General features: G+C 42.2%; 3 protein-coding genes and 1 long non-coding RNA gene across 4 annotated transcripts; 1 reads left to right on the plus strand and 3 right to left on the minus strand.

Moving 5' to 3' along the window:
* Positions 1-2,813: 2,813 nt before the first annotated feature.
* On the minus strand, positions 2,814-9,932 carry tubb6 (tubulin, beta 6 class V). Its single transcript, XM_046043124.1, has 6 exons — positions 9,797-9,932; positions 8,226-8,334; positions 7,040-7,150; positions 6,372-6,487; positions 5,451-5,579; positions 2,814-4,510 (listed from the first exon to the last, which is right to left on the minus strand). Exons 1-6 carry the CDS (start codon positions 9,851-9,853, stop codon positions 3,692-3,694), a joined length of 1,341 nt encoding a protein of 446 aa, XP_045899080.1. The 5' UTR covers positions 9,854-9,932; the 3' UTR covers positions 2,814-3,691.
* Positions 9,933-12,483: 2,551 nt separating this feature from the next.
* Positions 12,484-16,261, minus strand: cidea (cell death inducing DFFA like effector a). Its single transcript, XM_046043123.1, has 5 exons — positions 16,102-16,261; positions 14,640-14,781; positions 14,350-14,502; positions 13,555-13,718; positions 12,484-12,956 (listed from the first exon to the last, which is right to left on the minus strand). The coding sequence occupies exons 1-5, from the start codon at positions 16,167-16,169 to the stop codon at positions 12,854-12,856; spliced, it is 630 nt and encodes a 209-aa protein (XP_045899079.1). The 5' UTR covers positions 16,170-16,261; the 3' UTR covers positions 12,484-12,853.
* Positions 16,262-18,575: 2,314 nt separating this feature from the next.
* Positions 18,576-25,662, plus strand: hus1 (HUS1 checkpoint clamp component). The gene is made up of 8 exons (XM_046043125.1): positions 18,576-18,742; positions 20,765-20,892; positions 21,931-22,107; positions 22,274-22,381; positions 22,499-22,573; positions 22,938-23,037; positions 23,757-23,891; positions 24,860-25,662. Exons 1-8 carry the CDS (start codon positions 18,691-18,693, stop codon positions 24,940-24,942), a joined length of 858 nt encoding a protein of 285 aa, XP_045899081.1. The 5' UTR covers positions 18,576-18,690; the 3' UTR covers positions 24,943-25,662.
* LOC123967101 lies at positions 20,386-26,343 on the minus strand. The gene is made up of 3 exons (XR_006824186.1): positions 24,476-26,343; positions 24,313-24,383; positions 20,386-20,915 (listed from the first exon to the last, which is right to left on the minus strand). It is a non-coding gene; the product is annotated as an uncharacterized LOC123967101 (long non-coding RNA).
* Between the last annotated feature and the right edge of the window lie 647 nt (positions 26,344-26,990).

Raw genomic sequence — 26,990 nt, forward strand, 5'->3', positions numbered from 1 at the left:
TAAGACGTGATCCTGAGAAAACACTGCTGCTATTTTCACTTCACACGTCCTGGAAAAGCTTTCAGGAGACATTAATGTTGCAGGATTGTTTTATCATTTCTCCAGATGATGACCTGACTCTGCCTTTAATTGATTGGGCTGAGGTTGTCTTCCAGCTCTCTGATTGGCTCGTCAAGCTCCCGCTCTGCTCTCCAGCTCCTGTCAGAGGAACAACAGTAAAAGTCAGTTACATTAAATCTGTCCTGTCGGTCACTCTGGAGACACGAGCCTATTAACTAACCCATGACAACAACATCTAGATACACAACATGGACAAAAGTCTGCTCTAACAGGCGCCACTCTTCTGGTCTCTCCAGATGTTGAACCAGCTGCAGCGATTCGCTCTCAGAGTCTAGCAACTCCACCAACACTGGTGATCTGGTCTGGATCACAGTTGGTGTTCCAGTTCATCCTGAAGGTGTTGGATGGGGGTAAGCACTCCAGGGGCCAGGACCACAAAAATCCGACTCAGACCAGCATGATACTGATCTGCTGTAGTGTCACCGTCCCCATTCTGAGGTAGCTCATGATGCTCATTGGACGATCCCTAATAACTGATGATTCTTCATGTTTTTATTGACCCCCTGACCAAAAGATTATTTTTACATACAGAATAAAAATCTAAATCTATTTTACAGATTGTCAAGTTTGCTTTTCCCATTCCTTCTCTCCACAGGACGAACCCCTCAGATTGTATTAGGTGCATTTTGACATTGCAGCGCTGATGCATGCTGGACTTAACATGAGGCAAGCTGGTTAGACATTTTGTCTGACTTTCGCCGGCACAGTTTTCTGAGTCTGGCTGCCGCGGTTGCTCTCCTGCAGGTGGGAACCACCTTTGTGACAACAGAACTTTACCCTCATTGGTTTCAGGCTTCACTGACTTGACTCACTTTTATTCTTAGGAACTTCAGATCCGTTATCTCTTCTGAAGCAGATGCAAATTAGAACTCCTCCTTTTGGGAGATCACATGTTACACGTGACCACCGTTTCCACTATAGTTTTCAGTTTCAACAACAAGGCTTCCAAACCAGCTTAATTTAGGAGTATTTGTAAAAGAAATATTGTCCTTGACGGTCATATTTTCATATTTCACCCAATATGGTGGCCATTTTTGACTTGATGCCAGTCCTGCAGTCGCCTGCAGCTCACGTGAACTATCAAGTCACCTGGACAAACTTTACCCGTCTAGTTCCACTACTGAGGACAGATAAACCTTCATGTTGTCTGCTCATATTGTGGTTGAGATGAACACAGCAGCCTCTGGAGGATGCCAGCAGCACTTCAGACTGTCAGTATTGTAAAAATGGCCTGATGTGCAGCTGATGAGGGTCCGAATGACCAAACAAGTCTGTTGTTCTGCCTCAGAGTTTCAGCTAAACGCCTGAAATGTTTATTATTGCAAAAGTAATTAGTCCAACATGGTTTTCTTCCTCTGCTTCCAGAAAGACAAATGACTCCGACAGGAAAGTTATTTCTGGCCTCCTGACCGAGACAGCAGCTGGACACATCACACACGTTTGTATTGGGGCTGTCACTGAGGTAAAACATGCCTTAGCCCTGCACCCCAACCTGATTCTGATCTCAGGAACAGGCCTTTGAGGAAGCGAGGACCAGAGGAAACGTCCTCACTTTCAAAAATATCCGGCAAATTAACCACAGCAAGATGACTGCTGCTGAGGATTGATCTGTGCGCTGCATGAGTCTGCTGAATAGCTCGTGCTGCAGAGATACAAAGAGCCTCTGGTGGAGAATAGATCCACAGACATCAGCTGAGGCCGACAGACATGAGCCAAGCGTTTTTGTCTTTCACAGCGACGGTTGCTGCTGCTCTGCACATAATCCACAACACAAACAGAACTGCTGGGAAATCAACTCTCACACACAGCGCTGGGCGAGGGAGATTAACAAGCTGTTGACGGGAGGGTTCTCTCTCTCCTGTCTGATGTGGCATTTTGTCAGTACAGTGAGGCGAGTTCGGGTCCAACAGGAGTGACCTTGCGTCTTTTGGAAACCTCAACAAAACGTCTGCATTTAGCCGACTCGAAAATACTTTGAGGCGTATGATAATTTTTCCTACAAACGCTCTGAAATCCATTACTGTCATATTTTGTGTCAATACAAAGCAACTGACCAAGAACTTTGACTAAATAAAACACTAAATATGGCAAAATGGTGGTTTAATTTATGAACGATCAAACAAGTGAAGTGTTCTAATCCTGATCTGACATGAGATGTCCACTTACAGTCTCAATAACATTTAAAAAGTTATTGACAGTCGATACCGAGCCCTAATTCAAAGCGTTCTGGTGCACAGAAATATGTACATTTTGTATAAAATATACATTTGTCAGCGTTTTGTTTTCTTTTATATCTACAAAAAAAAACTCTGATCAAAACCTTAAAATGTCTCGCCCCCTGAAAATGTTCATTTTTAAAAAATGCTTTGAGCGAAGAAATTTAATTATAAACACCTGCAGCAAATTCAGAGGAAGTGACCTCAGACAAACACAGAAAAACTATTTACATGCGATACGCGACAAAAATATTATTTAAACATAATTTAACCTTCAGACCTGTGTTGCTGTCAGACGGCCACTGTGACTAAAAACGGTTTTATAATCAAGATGACTAATTTCATAAAGCATAGCTAAACAAAAAGGAGTTAGTGAGCAAAGTGTCCATGTGTTCCATAAATACACAGCAGTGCGGACAGATCCAGTGGCAGGAAACATGCAGTACACATCAAAAACACACAAACACAGTAGACGTGTAACAGTGTCAGGCCTTAAACAAAGCTTTTATTTCAGCCGCTCTGGATGCGCTCACATTTACAAAAATCACAGTTAGAAAACAACAAACACACTCGAACACAGTACGACAAGCGATGATCGGGATTTTGTAAATTTAATACAAGCATGTGTCTTTGCGTCTGTTTTATATAAAAGTGACGTCAAAACATGCCTTCATCTTTCCACTTCAAGGTTTTAGCATCTTGTGTTTGTATTTTTGACACCTTCTCATTTTCACTGCATTAAATTAAAATATTAGCTTTTATTATTCTACCAACTTACCAAACAGTGACAGACATTGGTTGTCACATTGTATTCTTTGCATTCCTAGAACTGATATAATCAGCAGGACAGGTCGTCACTGCCGTCCAAAGTTAGATCCGAGCGTTTTCTGATCGGACAGGTTAAAGTTGGGTTAGATTTAGGAACAAAAATGACTTTGTTAAATTTAGAGAAAAATCACGGTCAAAAGGAACCAATGTTGACTGTCCTCAAATAAAAGTAAACATAAAGTTTTATATTATTGTGTACTGAAGTCATGATGTTTGTCATGGGAAACAGTTGTGGAACATACTGAGCACATGTTTTAGAATTTGTTTTGGAATAGAAATCTTAGATTTGAGGAAAAATAACTTTACAAGGACAGTTTATCTTCAGATATATAATTAGCCCCCCAAAACAACCCAGAAGATATTTATTTAAATAACTAAATCTTTGAAGCTGTGGCAAATGTTTTATATTTCTAACTGAATTCGACTTGACTTCCTGTCTAAATGGGTCAGAACCACTAGATTTGTTATTTCTCATCCCACGATCAGTCTACCAGTGTTCTGAGTTTTACCGGCCTCGCTCGGTCTCCTTACTCAACAATCTCGTCCTCCTCGTCCTCAAAGTTCTCATCGCCGTCGTTGGCGGTGGCCTCCTGGTACTGCTGGTACTCGGACACCAGGTCGTTCATGTTGCTCTCCGCCTCTGTGAACTCCATCTCGTCCATGCCCTCGCCCGTGAACCAATGCAGGAAAGCCTTTCGGCGGAACATGGCCGAGAACTGCTCAGAGATCCGCTTGAACAGCTCCTGGATTGCCGTACTGTTGCCGATGAAGGTGGCGGCCATCTTGAGCCCCCGAGGAGCAATGTCGCAGACGGCGACCTTGACGTTGTTGGGAATCCACTCCACGAAGTAGCTGCTGTTCTTGTTCTGGACGTTCAGCATCTGCTCGTCCACCTCCTTCATGGACATGGGCCCGCGGAAGACGGTGGCGACGGTGAGGTATCGTCCGTGGCGAGGGTCACAAGCCGCCATCATGTTTCTGGCGTCGAACATCTGCTGGGTGAGCTCGGGAACGGTGAGCGCTCGGTATTGCTGGCTGCCTCGCGCCGTCAGAGGAGCGAACCCCGGCATGAAGAAGTGGAGCCTGGGGAAAGGCACCATGTTGACGGCCAGCTTGCGAAGATCTGCGTTGAGCTGCCCGGGGAAGCGGAGCGAGGTTGTGACGCCGCTCATGGTGGCCGACACCAGGTGGTTGAGGTCGCCGTAGGTGGGCGTTGTGAGTTTAAGCGTGCGGAAGCAGATGTCGTAAAGGGCCTCGTTGTCGATGCAGTAGGTCTCGTCTGTGTTTTCCACCAGCTGGTGGACGGACAGAGTGGCGTTGTAGGGCTCCACCACGGTGTCCGAAACCTGGCAGACGGAAGGAAGATCACATATGTAAATACAGGATAACGCTGCTTTCACGCAGTGTTTGCAAAACCTCCTGTTATTCCAACAATGAGGGCTCATTTCCAGCGCCGTAGTCACCCTAAATACCCTAAACCAGGCTATTCGCCGCATGTTCACACGTGAAACCTGAAACAAACAGTGCAAAGCTTCTTTTTAATCTCTGAGGTTTGATTGGGCACTTAAGCTTGATTTATATTCCTGCGTAGGGTAGCCAGGCATTTATACGTGTGCGTCGGTGTGTCCGTCATTCTGCGATTACACCCCCAAACGCTAGTCGGCAGTAGCGCAACAGCGTCCACCGTGTTGACCTTTGCCGGCCGAGCAGGCTAACTTCCGGTTTAGCGCTCCACTAACGTGAATGGGGGTAAAATTGTAACTGTTATAGCCTTTTCAAATGTTAGTGACCGAGTGGACCGCATCCGGATAGGGAAATGAGTCATTTTGCTCGGGTTGTGACGGTCAAATATATTGATCCACCGTGTAACAGACGCCTTTTTGGCCGCTAGTACAAGTTACTTTAAAAGCGCGGAGTACTTCCGGTCGGCTCGGAGGCATTGTGAGGCGACCCAGCCGACCAAACACAGAGCTTACAGTCCGCGTTGACTTGACGTGAAGTTACATTTTTGAGGAGGTGCACGTCAGGCTACGCCGTAGCCTCTGCGTAGCCCCGTAGCCTACGACGTCGATTCGACCCAGAAGTATAAATTACACTTTTAAAAGACAACTTCACGGACTGTAAGAAAAAGGTTTGGGGGTTCTGCGAGAAGGATTTTCTTGGAAATGGTGGAAGAGAGGAATCAAAGAAAGCTGAGGGGGAAAAAACACTCAAAACATTTAAACATATTTGACACATTCTCCCATCTGGCCGTCCTTCCCTCAGTCTACAAGCCCGCTCTGATACCTTAGGTGAGGGCATGACACTGAAGGTGTTCATGATCCGATCGGGGTACTCCTCCCGGATCTTGCTGATCAGCAGGGTGCCCATGCCCGAGCCGGTGCCCCCTCCCAGAGAGTGAGTCAGCTGGAAACCCTGCAGGCAGAATCGTAGGAGATAGTTTGTTTATTTCACAGCAAACGGTGACGAGAAAGATGACAGTTAAGTGGATGGATGGTCAGGCTTTGTTCTCAGATATTTATTATAAATGGACCTGGATGACATGTTATTACTTCAAGCCAATGAAACTGTAGATCAACTGTTACTGATTTTAAACACTAGTGATGGAACAATACCAAAGACAAAGTTCTCAAATGGTAAATGTTGTCTAAATACAAGCAGACAGACACCTTTGTCTAAGTCAGTTCAAATTTGATTTAAGTCTGATCAGAGAAGAAGCAAACAAGAGTCTTTGATACTCTGCGGTACGGACATGTTTTGGTTTGTGCTAAAACAGTTTTGGGGTTGAAAACGCAGGAGAACTGCCACCTGGTGGACCTGGTAGGGTAACAGGTAATGGATTTTAAAGGTTCTGGAAACAGGGCGGTGTCAACTTCCTGGTGACACATGATGCAGAGAGCATCACCAACGACCATGATTTAAGCCACCAGGCGCCCATTTCACTTCATACTGTGTTTTTTGGTGAATGTTCCAAAACAAATCTGTAATCAATAACAAACTGCTACCAGGTGACCTGGGGCCTGTGGGGCCACTGAGGGTCACGGTGTAGCCCTCTTTGCCGATATCGCAGATCATCGAGGAGATTATAAAACCTACAAATATTATTAGGTGAAAGAAGAAACTGGTACTTTGGCTCCGCTTGTTTCTGCCTGTAAAGCAGCTCTACGTCAGACACACGAAAAGCTAAAAGCCATTAGTCCTCTTCACCTGGAGACAGTCGCAGTGCTCGCACTCCTTCCTCACTATGTCCAGGACCGAGTCCACGAGCTCCGCCCCCTCCGTGTAGTGACCTTTGGCCCAGTTGTTCCCCGCACCTGTCTGACCTGCAGACAACCAATCAGCACAGAGAAAATCCATCTGTGAAATGTGAAACGATGGCCACAACAGATGGGAATGCGTGCGTGCAGACACACACTCGGCGGGTGACCCACTTCTCAGCAGGACAGAGAAGCTGTGAGATTTTATTTCTGGATAAGAAAGACCTCCCTGCTTCTTCTTCTCCTCCTGAGACATCAGTTTATAAAACAAACGCTGGAGATATTTCAGTCTGTTTACTGTACAAATGTAATGCTGGAAAGTTTCACTGCTGCTGCAGCTCTGTCCTCCACACAAAGTCTAAAGTATCTCTTACACTGACTCATCTGCAGCTCTGCAGCTTTTAGCCTCTTTTAGGTCCTAGTTTTGGTTTTGCAGCACATTTCCTGTCTAGTTTAGTCTGTTTCCAGCTGCTTTCATCAAACAAGCTGCTAAACATCATACTCGTTCAGCTGACGCCCCCTGATGTTTAATACAGTTATGTTTTAACACTACTTTAAGTATCTTTTATTTTGGCATTTAGGAAAGTAAAACCTTCATGTGTCAGTATGGATTGTTACCAAAGATGAAGTTGTCTGGTCTGAAGAGTTGCCCAAAGGCTCCTGAGCGCACGCTGTCCATGGTTCCTGGTTCCAGGTCCACCAACACTGCCCGGGGGACGTATTTATGTGCTGCACAAACAGAGAAGAGTCGTCACTTTCTTCTATTTTTAACCCATAAATGAGTCTGTCCTCAGGAGCATCAGTTGTTCGTTTAAATGCTTTAAAATTATATGCTTACGTCTCCTCATTTAAAGGTGTATAAAGACCTTACATAATGATCCGCTATGTTTTTATTTCCTTAGAATGAGACATTTCTATCCTCTAACATGGACGCATGGACCATGTTGCGCCGCCATGTTTCTACAGTACAAACTGCTCCACAGAGCGCGCTTCATCACCATGTTGAATATGTACAAAGAAGAAGAAGTAGTAGTAGTCGTCGTCTGGTTTGTTAGAAGTAAGAAGAGCAGAGGACAAATAGAGGACCATGCATATTATATGAGTCGATAGAGCATGGCGGCCACCGGAGCGGCTTCTCCGCCCTGCTTGCAAACCCTCACCACTAGATGCCACTAAAACTTACAAACTGAGGCTTTAAGACAGTGAATTAGTTACGACTGTCTCTGTTAGGTCGTGTTTTCTGACTTTTTAGTCCGAAAAATCTGTCTGCAGAATGCAAACTGTGACCTCTAGTGTCGAGGTCAGACAGGTAAAACCACCCCGCCTTCCTCTATAAGAGGTTTTGCTGCGTTGCTGAATAGGGTGCAGAGAATATTTCTCTCTGGCTAAACAAGACATCTGGTCCTTCATTTGCTCAAATTTCTCTTCTATTCTAATAAACCAGTTGGCTACTACGACTACTAGTACTAACGTTACTTTTTGTTGCCGTTGTTGTCAACGTAGTGACGAAACGCGCCCTGTAGAGCAGTTTGTACTGTAGAAACATGGCGCCGTCCATGTAAGAGGACCCGCGGTGTATGTAGACAGAAATGTCTCATTCTCAGGTAATAAAAACATAACGGTTCATCATGTAAGGTCTTTATGCACTACAGAAAACATAGTTATGGATCTTATATTGCATTTCTGTCACTAGATCCTCCTAAATATTAAACACTTGACCTTTAAGAGGTGAAATGTGATTTATTTTCCAGAAGGGCCTCAGCAGTCATTCAGTGTGTGACTCACTGTGATGTGTTGTACTTACAGGAGGCCTCATTGTAGTAGACGTTGACCCTGTCCAGCTGAAGAGATGAGTCACCCACGTAGCTCCCTGCAGGGTCGATGCCATGCTCGTCGCTGATCACTTCCCAAAACTGGCCGAGTCACAGCAGCAGAAAAAGAGAAGAAGAAGCTGTGTTTTAGTTTGTTTCTTTCTGCTCCACTCAGCTCTCTCTTGATCTCAATGAGATGAGCTGACTAAATAAAGGTGTTATATAGCCTATAAACGAGGGACACTTCATGCTGCTTCTTCCTTGTACTTGTCACGCATATGTATGTTTTTGTGATTTGGGTGAACTGACCCTTTAAAACATAAACATTCAAACCTAAATTTTCAGTTAAGCGGTTTATTAACAGGCTCATGTTTCTTGCTGCTGGACAGAAAACTGGTCAAACAGAGTCCTACTGAAGGTAATCAGTCATTTCATGTGTCTTTTTTAATATTTGTGTAAATTCACCTTTGGCGTAGATGTTTAAAAACCTTTATTTGATGAGGCTCTCAGACTAAAAAGCGCAGTCGCAGCTGCCCCAGAAATCTGTCTTGTCATTTCCTCAGTTTCAACCTGACAGATTCGGTACATTTGATCTGCACTACAAGTTAAAGAGGACGAGTTTGTTGCGAGAGGAGTTAAAAACGTGGTCACTGACGTGTTTGATCTCTGCTGGTCGGCTGTAGATCTGCAGGATGAACTTAAACACCAGCAGATACTCTTACGGTGCTGCACGGACTTTAATTTACAACCTGAGCTTTGTTTAAGAAGCTGTGTCACTGCTGACTTACAGAGTTTCCACACTGCTTCATTACCCAGCAGCCTTTGTGGTTATGATGTGACCTGCTAACTGTCTGTTTAGCTCTTGTTGTCTCTCTTATCTCTCGTGATTTACTTTCTTCTCCGGCTGAAACCAAGTTCACTCCTTTGATTTCCAGCCCTCTGAAATAGTTGTGTGATTGGTCAGAGCCTGTGTGTGTGTGCGTTCACCCAGATTCCTTGAATAGTCTCACAGAGGGAGTTCACTTCACTCCCCCTCAGCAGCGAAATGAGTTCATTACAGGGCAGAGAGCACACCATGTTCATTTTAACGCTTATTATTATTATTATTATTAGAGCTTGAATGTCCAAAACTACTACAAATGTCTGACACTATTTTTTCTAACAGCCTCTCCAAACTCTGGCTTGTCTTAAGGATGAGTGGAGCATCGATCCCATCCACCCAGTCAGTACTGGGAACAGTCAAACTGGTTGTGGCCAGAAATCATAGATCCATATTAAATACAGATATTTCCTCAATCTCGCGATAAAACCGTTTGGGTTTGGTGAAGTTGGACATGACGCTTTCAGTTTTTCCTTAGAGTCCAGCCTGATGTGGGCTGAAAATCCCTGCATGATGTTTGACACGTTATTTAGTTTATTATAGGCAACCTGCAGTCCGGCAGAACATCAGGACATTAAAGCAACCGAATGTCACGGCAAGTGTCAGCCTACAAACACAACTATCCAGTGATGCGACATAATTATTATTTACAAAGTTGAGTCGGGACATGATCCCGGTCCGTACCTTGGTCCCGATCTGGTTCCCGCACTGTCCCGCCTGGATGTGAACTATTTCTCTCATCTTTCTTCTTCTCGGTCGGTCTTTTCTCTCCGGTGGTGTTCTGGGGTGTGTCGGCGCGTCTCTGCTGGATGCCGGTGTGCGTCTGTTAAACGGGAGCGCGCGGCCGCGTTCCTCTCACCCCCCCTCCTCCTCCTCTTCTCACGCGCGTCCACGCGACCACGCCCCGCGGGGTCACCCGTCCCGTGGGTCCAATTTGTCCCACTCAGCATACTTTGTTTTATTTGTCCCACAGAAATACTCAACAGTACTATTTAATTCTAGCATATAAGCGTGGAAAATATCTTTACTTCGCAATAAGGTATTTTTCCTGCATGGAAACAATACTTGAACATCCATAGATTTATATAAGCCTAATAATCTATACAGATTGAGTTTCCTAAAGTTAGTTTTTTTATATGTTACCACAGAGAAAACCTAAAAACAAAAGCAATTGAAAATCAATGTACAGTATTACATCCGGATTATGATGAAACAGGTGCAACAGATTCACAAAATGTAAATGAAATGATTCATGACATGATTCATCAATTCTGACCAACAGTATCACTGAAATAAAAGTGAAATATTCACGACATTTCCATCATTTTACATCATTTTAATGATTAACATAAAAAAAACAAGATAAAGAAAAAGGAAAATCAGATGTCCTTCCAACAAGTTTGTACTCAGTTCATCACCTTCGACCCGTCACCAAATTAAATGTAAAACCTCAAACACATGAAAAAACAGCAGCTACTCCAAAGAAAAGCACTGCAGCTGTAACTCTTTGCCTGCAGGTGGCGTTATAATCCCAATGTCCACACTCAGACTTTGAGGCGTGTCCCCTCGCCGCCGCCCCACAAGTGTGCGAGGGCTCTCTCGTGAGTACTTTTTAAGCCCTTTTCTTAAGTCGGCATTTCTGCAGACTTTGCTTGAGGGAATTGCCCACAGTTCATAGCGGTATGACATGAAACACGGGGGTCACCAGGGTTACCAGGCGACACCCAAAAGCGAGAGAAATATAACGGCAAATCTGTCTTATAGAAAGTCTAAGTCCCGCCCCTTCCGGTTGACCCCCATGGGACCTTTCTTCAAAAAAATTATTGACTTACACACATGAGGATGGGCAATTTAAAATATACATTTAAAAGTCAAGAAAGTTGCAGTTTGATGTAAAACTTTTGAGGTATAAGACTGAAAATACAGAATTACAAAGACCAGAAATGCAAAAGTCGCGTATGTGCCGTCGTAAATTTTTCTCTCAATGACTGAAGCGGACGTCGAAGAACTTACATGAGGGGATGATGTGATTAAAGAACTGAGAGCCGTTGGATTAAACACATCAGGTGAGATATATTTCTGCGTGGAACATAGCTAAGTTATCTAGCTAGCAGCAACCAAGCAACGAACGTTAGCTTAGCATTAGCACGCTAACATGTTGGTGACGTATATTGTGTGAGACGAGAGATGTAAATTTGACTTAATTATCCTTTAAATTGACAAACATCACATGTGATTCAGGACTCCGTTTAAACAGGATCTCTCGCCGTTCACTACCGTACATATTTGTTCCGAATTTTCCGATATTGGGATTGGGCCATAGCACATACATCCACGTGCACACGGAGAACAGCTGCTAACAGTGAATTCAGAGACTGTTAATGGAGCCAATTTACCAAAATGTAAACAAATAAGCTAAAGAAAAGCTCACAGCGTAACTCTTCCCAAACTCAGCATGATTATCCCACAAAAGAGAAGTGAAATGAAGACTACGTCATGTTGCATTATCTTTTAAGGCTCACGGTGTCAACATGGTTCTTACGTTTGTGGAACAGTGATCGTCTCCTCTGTCAGATACAGATTTTTGTCCTGTGGTGAAAAGAAACTGATCTGTAAATGACCTGCAGCTGCTGAACGTGGACATTTCACATTTTCTACTCCACTAGATTAGGTGCCTGCAGTTATTTCACAGATAATTTGGAAACATTTGAGCATATAGTGTAAAAAACTGCTCTGTTACATAAATCACCTAAGAGAAAAGTGAATATAGTTTTCTTGGTGCAGCCTGCTACAGTATTAAAATGCTAATACAACAATGACAAAGCCCATTTTGGCTTTAGACTGAGCACATTTATGCTTTAAGTACATTACTTGATAGTTAAATTAAAGGATTTGTACTTGTTAGTGTTTTCAAATTGTGGTGTTGTTACTTTCCATCACTGGTGGCTTCCACATTCACACAGAAGAGCAAAATGAGCTCTTTACAGTATGACTCTGCAGTCTGTACAGAGAAATGAGGAAGGCCACCTGCAGGAGATTTTTCTGCTCTGTAGGGGAACATGTGCCAGACATTCCCACAGAGAGACGATGAAGCCTGGGTCAGCTGCTGCTGAGGCCAGCAGTGTCGGTTTTCACAGCAGAGCTATAAAAGAGGAACCCATCGCTGATACGGCGCGTCTGCTCGGTCAGAGTCCTGCAGCAACACTTCATGTTTAATACTGATCAGTCATAGGAGACAAAACTGACAGCAAAGAGGGGATCTGCGTCAGAAACTCCTTTGTAAAGCTGCCCTTCTTGTTTTCTGGAAATAGACAATAAATCCAGGGAGTGAGAGCTCCTTGTTTATAGATACAGAAACATACAGACAACACTTCAAATAGCTCATCTTTATTCATTTACAATTAAATTTTAAGCACATTTACAACTTTTCCTCCTCTTGACATTAAATTTAAATCCTCACAGCGCAAAGAAAAAAAAGATAAAACATCCAGAAAAGAAACGTCACAACTGAAAACAACTTCCTCGATCTAAACACACTTAAAACACTTGTATTCAGACAAAGGAGTCAGTCTAGATAAAAACAGGGTGAACAAGAGGAAAACAGGTAAGAGTTTGCGAGTATTTAACTCCGTCTGTCTCAGACACACACAAGCTGAATTCATATTTTCCACCAGAGGGCAGTTAAACCATTTGTGGTCAGTCCCACGTCGTTGGCGAGGACGGACACGCCTCTAACCTGCACTAGCAGTCGTGCTCCGTTGTGAACTGCAGTAATGAGGAAGCGGTGTAGAGCAGCAGCTGGCCTGCCACTCTGCTCAGGCAGGTGACGCCGCTCAGCGCCAACCTGACGGGAGGAGACAGAGACTCCAGTCACGCATCAAAGTAGAGCAAAGTATGAGGCTCGGTAAGATTTCAGCCATTTAATGTTTTGCCATGAGACTTTGAGATTAGCTGCATTACTGGAGAAATGCCAGAACATTGCAGCAAAATAAATCTCATGCCACGAACTGATGACAACTAGTGGAAACGCAGACTGATAAATGTTAAATAATTGTACTTTAAAAATGATCAAATTCTTATTATTTTCATTGTTTATTTTAGTAATTATATCTATTAACAAACCAATTTACATTTATTTTAATAGCATTTTGATTTTTTAAACACAATTACTGTTAATTTATTTTTGCTTAGTTTTTATATTTAAAATCTCTCACATTAACTGTTTTATTTATTTTAAGGCAATATATTATTTTTAGTTACACACACACTTAGTTTTATTTACTTATTTTTTATTATTATTGTGATTATTTTATTTAAGTGTATGAAATGAATTGGTAGTTTGTAATTTGTAGCTTTGGCAATATTGTTGTTTTACATTCATGCCAGTAAAGCTGAACTGAATTGCTGCAGCTGCCCCAGATCACCAGCAGAGGTCAACTCACTTGAGGATGTGTTTAATCCGGGTGCACCTGAAGTTGTAGGACAGTGTGTAGACCTCATACAGAGTGGCCTTGATGGCGAGGCAGCCCAGGAAGTCTTTAGGGTGCAGCTTGTAGAGGTTAAAGGTCACTTTAGCAACCCCATTCCTCTTTGGCTGACGGTAGAACTGAAACACAGCAAACAAAACCTGAATCCGTTAAAAAAAAAACGTTAAATCCGGAGAGTCAGGACCATCGTCCTTTCAACAGGGGGGGGGTCACAGGGATCCACCCTCTATCAAGAGGACGAAAGCTGCTGTGGACCGACCGAGGCCTTCACACAGTCTGACTGCTCAGCCTCAGAGAAACTAAACTGCATGTTGAAAAACGCTCTGACACATTACTGATGATTTCTCCTGCAAGACTTCCAAGATGCACAGGAACATTTTCAGTCAAAGCCTCCACAAACCACTCGAGTGAAACATGTGAACACGTTGCCATCTTGTGGAAGAACTGCAGAAAGTCACAGCTCACATAAAAATCAAAGTCATTTAAAAATCAGAAAGTCATTTGTAACCTGGATCAGGTCACCACAGAGGTAGAGAGCCACTTCCTGTTCACACCGCTCATCTGAAACGGTCACATGTTAGAGCTACAAATCAGGCTTTAAAATTACCACCAGCAACTGTTTTGTAGTGTTAGAAACTACAAACTGGGAACTAAAAGATTCTTAGATCCAGGATCAATACGGATTAATAAATCTTCTCCACTGCAGTAATGAGGAACACTGACTGCGTTTTCTCGTGACTTGATGCTCACCTTGTTCGGCGTCCACCTCTCTCCGTTCTCCAGCACCATCAGCGGCGTGTTGTTGGGCAGAGACTGGAAGAAGTCCTCCGAGTCCACCACAGTCCCGTCCTCCTCCAGGACCAGAGTCAGGAGGGTGCGGGTCAACATGAACACCCTCACCGCCTGAGACGCAACACAGGAAAACCAGTCGCTGAATCATAGCGTACAGGTGATGAGCCAAAGATCTGTTTTGAAACTCTGAATCTTCTCCACTGAAGCTGTGTGAATATTTTAAGATGACGTCACAGGAGGATCTTCACCTGCTCCAGCAGCTCGTCCAGAGAGGACGCCTCCACACCCCGCCGCCGCCTCCGGCTGCTATGGGCGCAGATCATAAAACGGCGAGGCTGAGCCGCGGGCAAGATGTGACGAGAGATGGTGTTCTGGACTGTTGATACGGACCTGCAGACAATCAAATTAAAAACACGACTGCTGCATCACTGGCTGCAGACTGTGTTGCATCTGTGCTTTTTTAGTCTTCCTAAACGACGAACCGGTTCTACTACAGCATGTTCCACCTAAACTCCACATTTATCCAAAAGCTGGAGTTACTGGTTCCTTAGATTCAGATTTTACAAATATAAACCTCTGCTCATATTAAATTATGATGCACAGTTGAGGATTAAACACCAGAATGCAGTGGTTCAACACTAAAGCTGCTCATCAGTTATCCAACGCCACTCATGATGGGAACAGTCTGCTACATACTTTAGAACATTTGACCTTTGATTACTTATCAACCTCGCAGGGCTTTTCATTTATATGTCCACTGAAATTAGTTCTAAATGCGCAGAAAACCAAATTCATGACTTTCACTGAAGCTCAGATTTGTGCCTCGTCACGCTGGTGTGCAGCCACTGAAAGGGTAACATGTTAAAGTATCTTGGTATACGGACGAACGATAAAGTTAGCTTTCATTGTACACATAGACGACAAGTCCCGTTTCCCCTCTGAAGCTCGAGAGAAACTTGTTTAAGCCACCTTGGGGACATGTTGTTCATGCGTGCAGAATCATCTCTGCTAGATTCTTACAACCATGCAGGGTTGCCAGATCATCCATCACTGCAGTTCTACGAAATGGTAAAGTGGCCTTCTCTAGCTACACGTAGCCCGCTATGTGCGTTTTTATCTAGAATCCTGCACCAGTTAGCTTTGTAGCCTCCTTAACTTTGCGGTCAGTGGTTACCAAACAGGGTGTCCCGTTTATAAAAGTCCCTCAACATGGAACTCCTAAAAGATTCTCCAGTCAGAGGTGCTGGTACCACTTGGGGAGTTCAGGTTGCAGATGTCCTTAAGAGTGTGGATGGGTCCCAAAGGCTTGATTCTTTAGGTGTACCAGGTGTACTTATTCTCAATGGGCTTCTCCTGACCAAATAAGATGTTGCTGCATTGATACTTTAGTGGATACGGTGCTTAAGTACTTCAATACATTTTGCTAATTATAATTATGTTTTTGCTTTTTTAATGCAGCATTTTACTTAATTAAAAAGACTAACATTGTAGCAGAGACTCTTTTTCTCTCCATTAAATACTTACTGGCAGGGAGGCCCGCAGCTTCACACTAATAACCCTTGACGCGCAGCTGGTCAGGTGCGCCGCGTGCGCCAAATTACGCACCACATGCGTCGCATCAGATTCAACAAGAGGAACAAAAAGCCAATGTGGGAGGTTGTTTAAAAATATGTCAGTCACTTGGTAGCCGACGAAGTTTTGTTCACCTACCTCACCAAAGTGTCCGGCAGCAGAGTTTTGGCGTAGTTCACTCCTGACTGGATGGACAGCGGCGCCATTGTGACGTTAATCAATGAGCTCGAGGAAAGAGAAATAACGGTCCCGCGCGCCAGACGTGGTTTAGACTGCAGAGACGCCTCCGTACCTGCACCTGTTTCATGACCAACCATTTATTAACAATGACCACCTGTGATTGGTCACTGATCAGGGCTGAGAACCAATAGAACGGAGAGCTGCCAAAACAAATCTTGATCGATACGAAATACGGCAAAATTATTCAGGAGGATGATTTCAGCAGCAAGTAGGCCTATAGCCAACTAAACAAGAAACTAATCAAATAAAAACGTCTCAACACACAAAAGTAAAGGTAAAAACATTTAAATGGCACCAATATTACAGCAGTTAAAATCCTACATTCTACAAAACATGTGAGAAAATTAGATTCACACAAAGACACAGTCCTCAAAATATCTAATATAGTATATATATAATATCAGTAATATTATGAAAACCCAGACTGTGACACATCCTTGAAGAACGAAACATTCAGAAACAGCGATGTCTGCTATAATTTTAAAAATATTTTTATTATCTAGAGCTGTACAAAACAACAGGATTAAAAATGTTTTGCCTTCGTACACATGAGATTAATAGATGGGTAAATGTTGTATTCTAGCATGAAATAAGTGCACAGAAACACACAGCAAAGCAAAATACTTTAAATCATTAACATAAGTAAAAGTAATGTAATTACAAGTAGAAGCTTTCCTTTAATAAATCACAGTAGAAGTACGTAAAGTATCAAAAGTAAAAGTACTTGTAAAATGTCTCTTGTGACTGAAATATGATTATTAGATTTTTAATATTGATGCAACTGTTCTGATACACAAATCAACTTGAATGAACAGTTAAATAAAACCATGTGGAGGGAAAATCAGTTTCTAACAGCTAATATGTGAAACGCGACCAGGGGCCCCAACCTGTAGGCTACATAATGACACAAGGGCCCTCTTAGATTGCATGGACTCACCCTCACACTCCAGCCTGGACGAGTAAACAAGAAATAGATATTTTTAAGAGAAAACTATAATTTAAACTAAATATAATTTGTAGTTAGTGTGACGACACTTTGCGACACTTTGCTCACGAGATCGAGACGAGACAAGATTTTAACACCAAATTTAATGAATATTTTGAGCATCAACTACTTAATTTCCTTTATTTTGGTGAATGTTTGTGTAACAAATAAAGGTGGATGTGTTTTTATTTGTGTAACGAACGCCGCCTGGCTCTGCCATCCCTTCACACAAAGCAATCCCAGTCCCGGCTGTCCTCTTATAACACCTCTAACTCCTAACCTCTAACATGCACTTCCTGTGCTCTTCTTCTTCTATCCCCTACAATGATCATGTATAGATTGCACTTTTTGTTTTGATTGCACTTTTTGTTAACTCTTACTTCCTTCCCTAGGTATCTACCCCATTGATGTGATATGTACTGTGAGCTCTAACTAGTATGTTTTGTCAGTTGTAGATCTGTATTTGATGCTCTGTTGATGCTTGTATGTTGTTCCTCAAATGAGTAAATGTAAATGTAATGTAATGTAATGTAATGTAATGTAAATGTAAATGTGATGTAATGTAATGTAAATGTAAATGTAATGTAATTATAATGTAATGTAATGTAAATGTAAATGTAAATGAAATGTAATGTAAATGTAAATGTAATGTAATTATAATGTAATGTAATGTAAATGTAATGTAAATATAAATGTAAATGTAAATGTAACGTAAATGTAATGTAAATGTAAAGTAAATGTAAAGTAAATGTAAAGCAAATGTAAATGTAAATGTAAATGTAAATGTGATGTAAATGTAAATGTAAATGTAAAGTAAATGTAAAGCAAATGTAAAGTAAATGTAAAGTAATGTAATGTAAATGTAAATGTAAATGTGATGTAAATGTAATGTAATGAAATGTAAAGTAAATGTAAATGTAAATGTGATGTAAATGTAAAGGTAAAGTAAATGTAACGTAAACACAAGATTCAGGTGGCAGGTCACAATAAAAAATATAACAGAGTATGATGCAATAGGTTTTCTCCCGTAGATCAGCTTTTCTCATGTAAAATCAGCTGAGTCAGTGCACATGCAGGCATGATCTAGTCTTCCTCTTTGTGTCTTTGTCTGAGGAAGCAAACTTCAGTTTTTTCGCTTAATGTGGCCCCTAATACTCGTAGTCGTATCATTTAGAGAGGGACACATGAGGCAAGCCAGGAATGGAGAACACATGGATTATACAGACAGGGGCGTGATTAAAAAAAACAACTTACTTTATAGTTATTTATTTATTGATTGATTTCATTAAGCGTGGATCTCCACACTCCGGTACGGTAGGCGGCGGTGTGCACCTTTAAGGTTGGTTTGCGATGCGCCAATGAAGCCAGAGAAGAAGAAAGAGGAACTTCCGCTGCTGTTTCCGTCGGACACGGCTTCAAAAAATCTCCCGCCGGAAGCCGAACCGGAGAAACTTCACGCTTCTCTTCTGACTGCGGGGTTAAATTCACTGTCACGAGTCAAAATGAAGTTTCGAGGGAAAATCATAGACATCGCGTGTCTGAACCATTTCACCCGTAAGTTGTTCAGCCAACAGAGACGCTGCTGCTGCTGCTGCTAGCTTGTTAGCTTGTTAGCTTGTTAGCGTCCACCAGACTTCAGCACGAAAACTCGCGTTTCTGCGCGGAGAAACAATTTAACGCCAGACTGGATTCTGGATGTGGCGGATGATCGTGTTTGTACGTTTTGTAAGCTGTTAGGGGCAGTTCGGCGCTGAAATATTAGCTAACTTTAATAAACTTGCAGCTTGATAAAGTCAAAATGAGGCCGAGTTGTGTTCTAACAACATAAACAAAACTAGACTAACGTCAGACTTGTTTCTCATCGTGGTGAATTCACACCAGGTCTGATTATTAATTATCACTATATACAGACTTACCGGTTAATTTACAAACTATCTCATTTCTGTTTTGATCCACGTCGACGTTATCTGATCCCAGAGAAGACAAATGTTGTTGGTGTTTATGAGGGTTTAATTAACTTTAATCAGTTGACATTTATCAAACTTCTTCAGCACTTTCTTATCTCTATTGACACCTGCTGTACAAATAAAGTAGGGCTGCGAGATTTGGAGAAAAGAGTGCTTGATTATCAAATGAACAAAATACTGACATTTTGAAACGTGTTTTTGAACAAAGTTAAGCGATAAACAGTATTTATAACAATAACTAGTGAAACAGAAGTAAGGAGCAAATATTGGCCCACTGGCATCCTGGATCCAAATCTGCATCAGTCCACTAACATACATGAGTCTATTAGTGTAATATTATAACATTAAATAAAGAGTATAATGTTCAGGTGATAGTGTACTGTTAGTATAACAATAATGGCCTATGTTAATTATTATATTCGTTATAATTTCATACAATAGTATAGCCTATTATTTTACCGCTAGTTGAATATTAAATCCAGTTACAGCTGTTTCATTTATGTGGGTTATTTATTTATTTATTTAATCCTTTTATCAACATATAATGATTTGATGTAGCATGTAAAACCTTTTTTATTGTCCCGCCACATCCAGGCTGTGATTGGTTGGTTGACGAAAGGTGAAACTTACAGGCTTTATGAAAAGTTGAACAACAAAAGGCACCGATACAGCGTTAAAACGTTAAATGGCCAGCGAGCCAAACTCAAACCTTCCTTTTGTTCTCCCAGTTTTCTTCTGTCTTACTGCTTCACCTGCTGCTGCCGTCGTCTCTCCGTCTCTGTCAGAGAGCAACAGGTGTTGTGACAAATTCTGCACGCCTGCCGAGACTTTCCTGCACCTCGCGGCTGGTAACGCTGATTCATGCTGAGAAAAGAGGTGGATGCAGATCTGGGCAGGAAGCCTCCAACATCTGTTCTGCCGAATTATGCATCCACCTCTTAAAGGTCCTTTCCTTTTACCCTTTGCTCTGTACACAATAATCATCGAAATTATATCAAATAAAGGCTTGAAATATCTCACACTCATGTAAAGAGTCTATATAATATATTAGTTTCACCTTTTAAGTTGAATTACTGAAATAAATGAACTTTTGCACCATATATTAATTTTTCACCTGTAAGTGTAATAAATAATTAACGACTCTAAACGTTCATAAAAGATACACTTTGAATCATTTATCACCATTGATGAACCCCACAAAGGATATTTCAGCGTTTAAAAGCAGTTTTTGGAGGTGCATGCAATTCTACGCAGGCATGCAAAACTCGGCATAACACCGGTGTGTCACACACGCCTTTTCTATTTATTAAATCTCACACTTTTTGCGGTTATGTAATCGCACATGACCACATCGCGATTAGATTAATCGTGCAGCCCTTAAAAAAAAGCTCAAATTATTCTTTGTTAAAGGTCGTTTGAAAACGTTTATCATACAAAATAATCAGTAGTTGCAGCCTTACAGTTCTCATGTCTCCTGTTTGAAGAGTGAGAATCAGATTAATGTTTGATTGATCATCTGGTTAATCTGATGCAGTCTGTGGCTGGATTATAACAAACTGAGGTTAGATATGTCGAGGTTAATGACTCCGCTCTTCCTCGTCCTCTCCAGGAGTCATCACCACCATCTCGAAGCTGACGAAGATGTGCGTCCTGCGACTGACTCCAGACAACCTGTTCTTCGTCCTGTCGGGTAAAGTGGCCAACGGAGGGGTCAGCATGTGGTGTGAGCTGTCACAGGTAAGAGCCGCTGCGTGTTTCACCTGTAGGGGAGACAAGACAGGTGGGAAAGAGGAGAGAGGCGAACTGACAGGGAAGCAGCAACATGGAGTTTTTGCTTTCTAATTTACTGACCCATCAAGTGTTTTTTATTGGCTTAACAGGAGAGTAGCAGAAATAAATCACGTGTTCGTCAGAACGGAGGAAAAGTATTTGTTATACATCTCCATCAGTGGATGGACCTTCAGCCCAGTCCAAAACATACAGACATTTAGGTCATTTATGGCAAACAGCTACTCCTCACATGTGAGGGACTGAAAGCAGAGCATGTTAGTGATCTGGTGCTGCTGCTGTACGTTGTTCTTTAAAAAGCTGAAAATTTTCCTTTTAGTCTGAATACAAGAGTGAAAACTCTCCTTTCTTGATTTTTAATGCAGTAAACATATTTTATAGAAAATGATATGCACCAGGCCCCTGAGTGGTTTACAAAAATGCTTTTCTTCTTGCAACCAAATCAACTGTTTTGGTGGTTTTCTCCTGTTCCACGGTTATTTTTAACTAACGGGGGCGGGGCCTGCTTTGATAGTTTGATAAACTCATCAGGAACAATATTGTGATTGGTGGTTTCGCTGTGCATGCAGAGTCTGCTTGTCACTCACTAGCAACAAACTCTCGGTTTCCCTTTATAATCCGAGTAAATTATGTTCCATCAGCTGGTCTTCTTTGTAGATTAGTCATGGAAAATGAGAACCGTGCGAGTTTTCCTTTTGTATCGAAGTAGCGGAAAAGTTGGTGGTTGAGTTAATTTGACTTGCTTGACTTTGCAGTGTTCTGCGGTGTGACTGTTGTGCGTGGGCACACTGCGATGACGATGCAGAAACGATATGTTGTGCAGCCCTACACCTGTGAGCTTGTTGGCTTCTGGTTCAGGTCGTGGCGATGATTTTGGCTCCACCAAAGAGAGGGCTGTCAAAACCTGTCGTCTACTCAGTCTCACCAGGTGGTTTTTTTTGTTTTTGTGGTTCAGGTAAAGTGACCCTTTATTCTTCCTCCCTGCAGGCCAACTTCTTCGATGAGTACCAGATGGAGGGCGTGTCCTCTGAGGACAACGAGATTTGTCTGGAGGTGACTCCGGAGAACCTGTCCAGAGCCCTGAAGACGGTCCAGAACGCCAAGGCCGTCAAAGTGAAACTGACCAAGAAGCACTGCCCCTGCCTGACCATCGCAGCCGAGCTGGTGAGACTTCAGCTTTTATTGTGATCTTCAGGACGGTTGTCTCTGCATACTGACCTGCTACGTCCACGCCAGGCCCCAGAGTTATTTCTCTTTTTGATATTTAAATTTCCACATTACTATTAATAGTCTCACTATTGTGTTTATTGTCTCTGTCCGTCCTGTCCAGCCCACCCTGTCCAGCGTCAGTCGAGTCGTCACTCACGACGTCCCGGTTGACGTCATCCCCCGGAGACTCTGGCACGAATTCAAAGAACCGAGCATGCCGGACTTCGATGTAAGTGACATCGCTGCACTTCACCAAACAGTGAAGTTGTTGAGAAGGACAGCGTTCCTCTTAATGTGTCCTCCTTACAAGTGAAGCGCAAAAGATTTCACACGTCTGTCCTCGCAGGTCAGTATCTACCTGCCTCCTCTGAAGACAATGAAGAACGTCGTGGACAGAATGAAGAACCTCTCCAACTTCCTGGTAGGATCACAGTCCTCCAAACGTCACTCACGTCTTACATACAAATCACACGTACAGCGAACAACAACAGCAAGATGAGCTGCTTTTTATCTAAAGCCCCGTTCAGAGTGCGTTTCTTTCTCTGCTGGAGATGGGGTGATTTTAATATTCCATGCTGCTCAGTGATTTTAATCCCATCTGTCTAGAGTGTATGTAGGTCTTTTTATTCACCCCCAGCCTCAGTAATGATTAAACCATTATCTCGCTGGGCCTCTTGTACTTTTAAGTTCTCAAGTTTGGCTTCCTGAAAACTGCAGAAACTTTGTTTAATAGAGTGTAAGCGAAGTTAATTAGATGTGTATTAAAGTGTGTGTGTTTGCATCAGGTAATGGAGGCCAACCTGAACGGAGAGATGAACCTGAAGATCGAGACAGATCTGGTTTCTGTCACCACTCACTTCAAAGACCTGGGAAACCCTCCGTGGGGTAAAAACTATCACTGCTTTTAGTTTAAGACAGATACCCATTTGATATCCCATGACATGTGTTCGCCAAGATACCGTGACATAATGCAGTTTAAAAATAACCTTTTTTTTTATTGTTTTAAATATTTTTTTTGCGACAACACTCATAACACGATTAAAGGATCGACCTTCTGTCTCTCCTTTTCTTTTTTTTTCATTTATCGGCTGTTCTAAACACAGATACTAATTTATCTGCAACCAGCTCATTCCAGCAGATAATATCGGCACGCAGATTTATCGTTCTGGCCCTTGTTTTAAGGCAGGACGACGATCGTGTTTACAGCAGCAGGTGCGGCGGGTGTGGACGAGGCTTGTTAATGACGTAGCCAAACAAAACGAAACCCACATGGTAGTTAACTATCTGCGCTGGTGTGTTCAGTCATTTTACCTGCTCTTTGCTTGTAAAATATCCCCGGCTTGTAACGTAATAGATAACATTTCTCGGCAAAATGCTTGAATGGGCCGTAAATAAACGTGAGGTCAGGTGTGTCAGGACCCACGCTGTGCCGATGCAGAGGTTTATTGAAATGAATGAGGATGTTTTTTTTTTTCATTTGAACACGGCCTTATTTGATGAAGGCCTTTCTCGTCCTCGAGGAGCTCACGATGTTCAGGTTTAAGTCCAGGTCCCGGCCCCAGCTCCAGACCTGTCCTTCACTCCTCTGCGTCCTGTCCCTCCAGGTGATGACGCCTCACAGGACGGTGGTCCGTCTCAGAGCCGGGACCCAGAGGCCATGGCCCAGGCCAGGGTGGACATCAGGAAGCTGCAGCAGTTCCTCATGGGACAGCAGGTCAACCCCAGCAAGGCCATGTGCAGTAAGTCGACCCGCCGCTCCACCAACAAGTCAAATGCAATGAAACATCTTTAGCTTGTCATGTTGCCCAGCGAATATTCATATATCATGATTTCAGCATTTAAATAGGAAACCCATCTGGACCGTAAAATGTCTCCTTTTGCTTTTCCTCTCCTACTGTTACCTGCTTGCTGCAGCTACTCGTCACTTTGAAAATTAAAATTTTGCATTCAGCGTGAGATAAAATGGCCGTTATCAAGTAAAAATCCACAGCTCCAAAATGGAAAAACAACCCAGATTCAGCTCGATGAGACATTTGGTCTCATTTTCTTTGTTTTGTTCACAAAAATAAGAATATTCAGATTCATGACAAATGTGGCAGCCAGCTGATTTGTTGTTACCCACGTGCAAACCTGATTCGTTCATAAATTGGATGTTTGTACCTGACGGGCATTAGCAGAATGAAACGCCCCTATAATCCAGTATGAGGAAGGCAATCCTTAGCGTCAGCTTCCTGTGGATAGTAAATATCAGAACAAACAAAACTATTCAAAACACAACAACAACTTGGACTACAATTTAGGAAATGTGATTTAAAAAACGTACCTTACTGCCTCTGTTGGAATAAGTTTGGACCACCATTTCAAACCTCAGAACATTTTGGAAAGAAGAAAACATGATGAATCCGACAAAAGTCTTTACACGAGTAGTAAGTTAATTATCAGGGAGTTACATTAAAAGTTACAGATATAAAAATAAGATTTTCTCTCTCTTGTCCTTTCAATTTACCTTCTTACTTTCCCTTCCATTCATTCCTTCTGTCTTATGGATGTTCAAGTAATTTAATCACATTGAAATTTCATTTTCCATTTGTGTGCACTCGATGTGTGAATATGTTACGTTTTTAATATAAAATAATAAAGTCATGTTTTGACCATATCAGCGGTGGTTCTGTTACTTTCCCCTGACGTTGTCCTCTTGTCCCCTCAGACATCGTCCATGAGAGGGTGCTCCACCTGATTCTGCTGCATGAAGACGTGTCTCTGCAGTATTTTATCCCCGCTGTGGCGTAGACGCTCTGCTGACCGCTCAAACTATTTCTGCGTATTGAGTTTGGAGAAATGGAAAAAACGGGCTGTGAACCTCTTTCAGGATCCTGTTTGCACACTTCGGCAAAGGAATCCTCTTTTGCGTGAAACCCATGAGACAAAACTCACGATGGGATTCTGAGAGTCTGTCCTACATTTTAATGAGACTGAGGCCGGGTCCAGTCCCGGTCAGTGGACCTCGGGAGGACTTTACCCACTGACTTTGATGGGAGTAAGGACATGCTGGTTGACAAACAAATGGCACATTAAATGTTTGAGAAGAAGTTTGGATCGCTGTGCCAGAGAGGTTTGTCCTTGCATGTATGTGCATGTCGACATGCTGGTAGAAGTAGGAGGCCTGACCCTTTAATCCACTGGGGAAAAATACAGGTAATGTCAGGTAATAAGCGCTGACGACTGGCTCTTTTCACAGAATGCGTTTTGACACATTGCTGTAGGAAAGGCAGGAAAATAATGATGGCTAGATTCCATTTAGCTCCTTGAGTTTGAGCGTCCTCTTTATGCTGTCATGTCTTATTGGTCATTGTTAATGCAGCACAGGTGTTGTCGATGTAACACCTCTGCTTTTCCTTCTATGGTCAGTCCAAAAGGTTTTCAGCATTTTAGTTTCTTTCTTACTAATGTAACAGTGTTCATCTGTCATGTCCTTGTTAATCAAATAATAAAATGAAACTTTGAAAAATCTTTTTCTTTCCTGTGTGATTTTGGTGAACTGGCCCTTTAAGAATGGGATTACATTATTGGGTACACTAGTACGGTGGTGTGAATAAACTGATAACAATCTTCAGGTTAACTTTTCAAAGGTCATATTTATTGCACCGCTGTTTATCGTTAGACAAAAGATAAATGAGCCAGGACAGTTGCTCATCTACTCAACCTGACCAGGACCCCGTTCTCCCAATGTGGTTTAACTAATCCAGATGTTAGAGTTGTTCCTGGATTATCATTTTGTTTCACAGTGTGCTTTTACCACGTGCATCATCACATGCACGCTGAAAGTGAATCTGTACTAAAATCTCTTAGAAAGCATCTTTAATAGCAAGAACAATTTTCAGCAAAAGTTTTAAAATTCCTATTTCAATGTCAAATTAAATGTTCTTGTTCTATTAACAGTCAGAATCTTTTATTTCAGGTTATACTTTTTAGCTTACAGTATATTTATATATATATTTTATTTTATTATGTAGAACATTTCATTGTGATAGCAGATCATAGTGATTTTACGATGACCTGCAATCTGTCCTTGGGGCTCGAGGACTTGTTGCTCTGACAGCAGTTCCAGATGAATTCAGATTTTAATGCCGTCACCTGCAGTTAACCGCTCATCCTCCCAGTCTGAAGTTCAATTCAATTCAATTCAATTTTATTTATATAGCGCCAAATCACAACAACAGTTATCTCACAGCGCTTTTCATAAAAGAGCAGGTCTAGACCGTACTCTGTGATGATATTTAAAGAAAGCCCAACAGTTCCCACCAAGAGCAGCACTAGGTGACAGAGGCAAGTAAAAACTTCCTTTTAAGAGGCAGAAACCTCGAGCAGAACCATGGAAACTATATCTTTAGATAATGCGTCACGGAGGTGCTTAGGCCCCAGAGCAATAACTTCAGTTTTATCTGAGTTTAACATGAGAAAATTACAGGTCATCCAGGTTTTAACATCCTGAAGGCACATTTGAAGTTTAGCTAACAGGTGAGTTTCATCTGGCTTGATCGATAGATATAACTGAGTATCATCTGCATAACAATGAAAGCTTATGGAATGTTTCCTGATAATATTGCCTAAAGGAAGCATATATAAAGTGAAGAGGATTGGTCCGAGGACAGATCCTTGAGGAACTCCATGACTAACTTTGGCGTGCATGGAGGACTCATCGTTAACATGTACAAACTGAAATCGATCTGATAAATAGGACTTAAACCAGCTTAGAGCGGTTCCTTTAATGCCAATGAAATGTTCCAGTCTCTGCAATAGGATCTGATGGTCAATGGTATCAAATGCAGCACTAAGAT

This window comes from Micropterus dolomieu, unplaced genomic scaffold (assembly GCF_021292245.1).
Source record: "Micropterus dolomieu isolate WLL.071019.BEF.003 ecotype Adirondacks unplaced genomic scaffold, ASM2129224v1 scaffold_25, whole genome shotgun sequence".
NCBI classification, from domain to species: Eukaryota; Metazoa; Chordata; class Actinopteri; order Centrarchiformes; family Centrarchidae; genus Micropterus; species Micropterus dolomieu.

Bases quoted from the DNA above. Each gene is read 5' to 3' on its own strand.
- tubb6 (XM_046043124.1), bottom strand. From the start codon at position 9,853: ATGAGAGAAATAGTTCACATCCAGGCGGGACAGTGCGGGAACCAGATC. The intron at 7,151-8,225 runs GTAAGTACAACA...CTGTTTGTGCAG, and splicing joins CTACTACAATGAGGCCTCCT to CACATAAATACGTCCCCCGG. The intron at 5,580-6,371 runs GTGAAGAGGACT...TTCTGCCTGCAG, and splicing joins AGCACTGCGACTGTCTCCAG to GGTTTCCAGCTGACTCACTC.
- hus1 (XM_046043125.1), top strand. From the start codon at position 18,691: ATGAAGTTTCGAGGGAAAATCATAGACATCGCGTGTCTGAACCATTTC. The intron at 18,743-20,764 runs GTAAGTTGTTCA...CGTCCTCTCCAG, and splicing joins GTGTCTGAACCATTTCACCC to GAGTCATCACCACCATCTCG. The intron at 22,108-22,273 runs GTGAGACTTCAG...CGTCCTGTCCAG, and splicing joins TGACCATCGCAGCCGAGCTG to CCCACCCTGTCCAGCGTCAG.
- cidea (XM_046043123.1), bottom strand. From the start codon at position 16,169: ATGGCGCCGCTGTCCATCCAGTCAGGAGTGAACTACGCCAAAACTCTG. The intron at 14,782-16,101 runs GTAGGTGAACAA...GATTGTCTGCAG, and splicing joins CTGCCGGACACTTTGGTGAG to GTCCGTATCAACAGTCCAGA. The intron at 12,957-13,554 runs GTGAGTTGACCT...TCCTCCCGTCAG, and splicing joins CGGATTAAACACATCCTCAA to GTTGGCGCTGAGCGGCGTCA.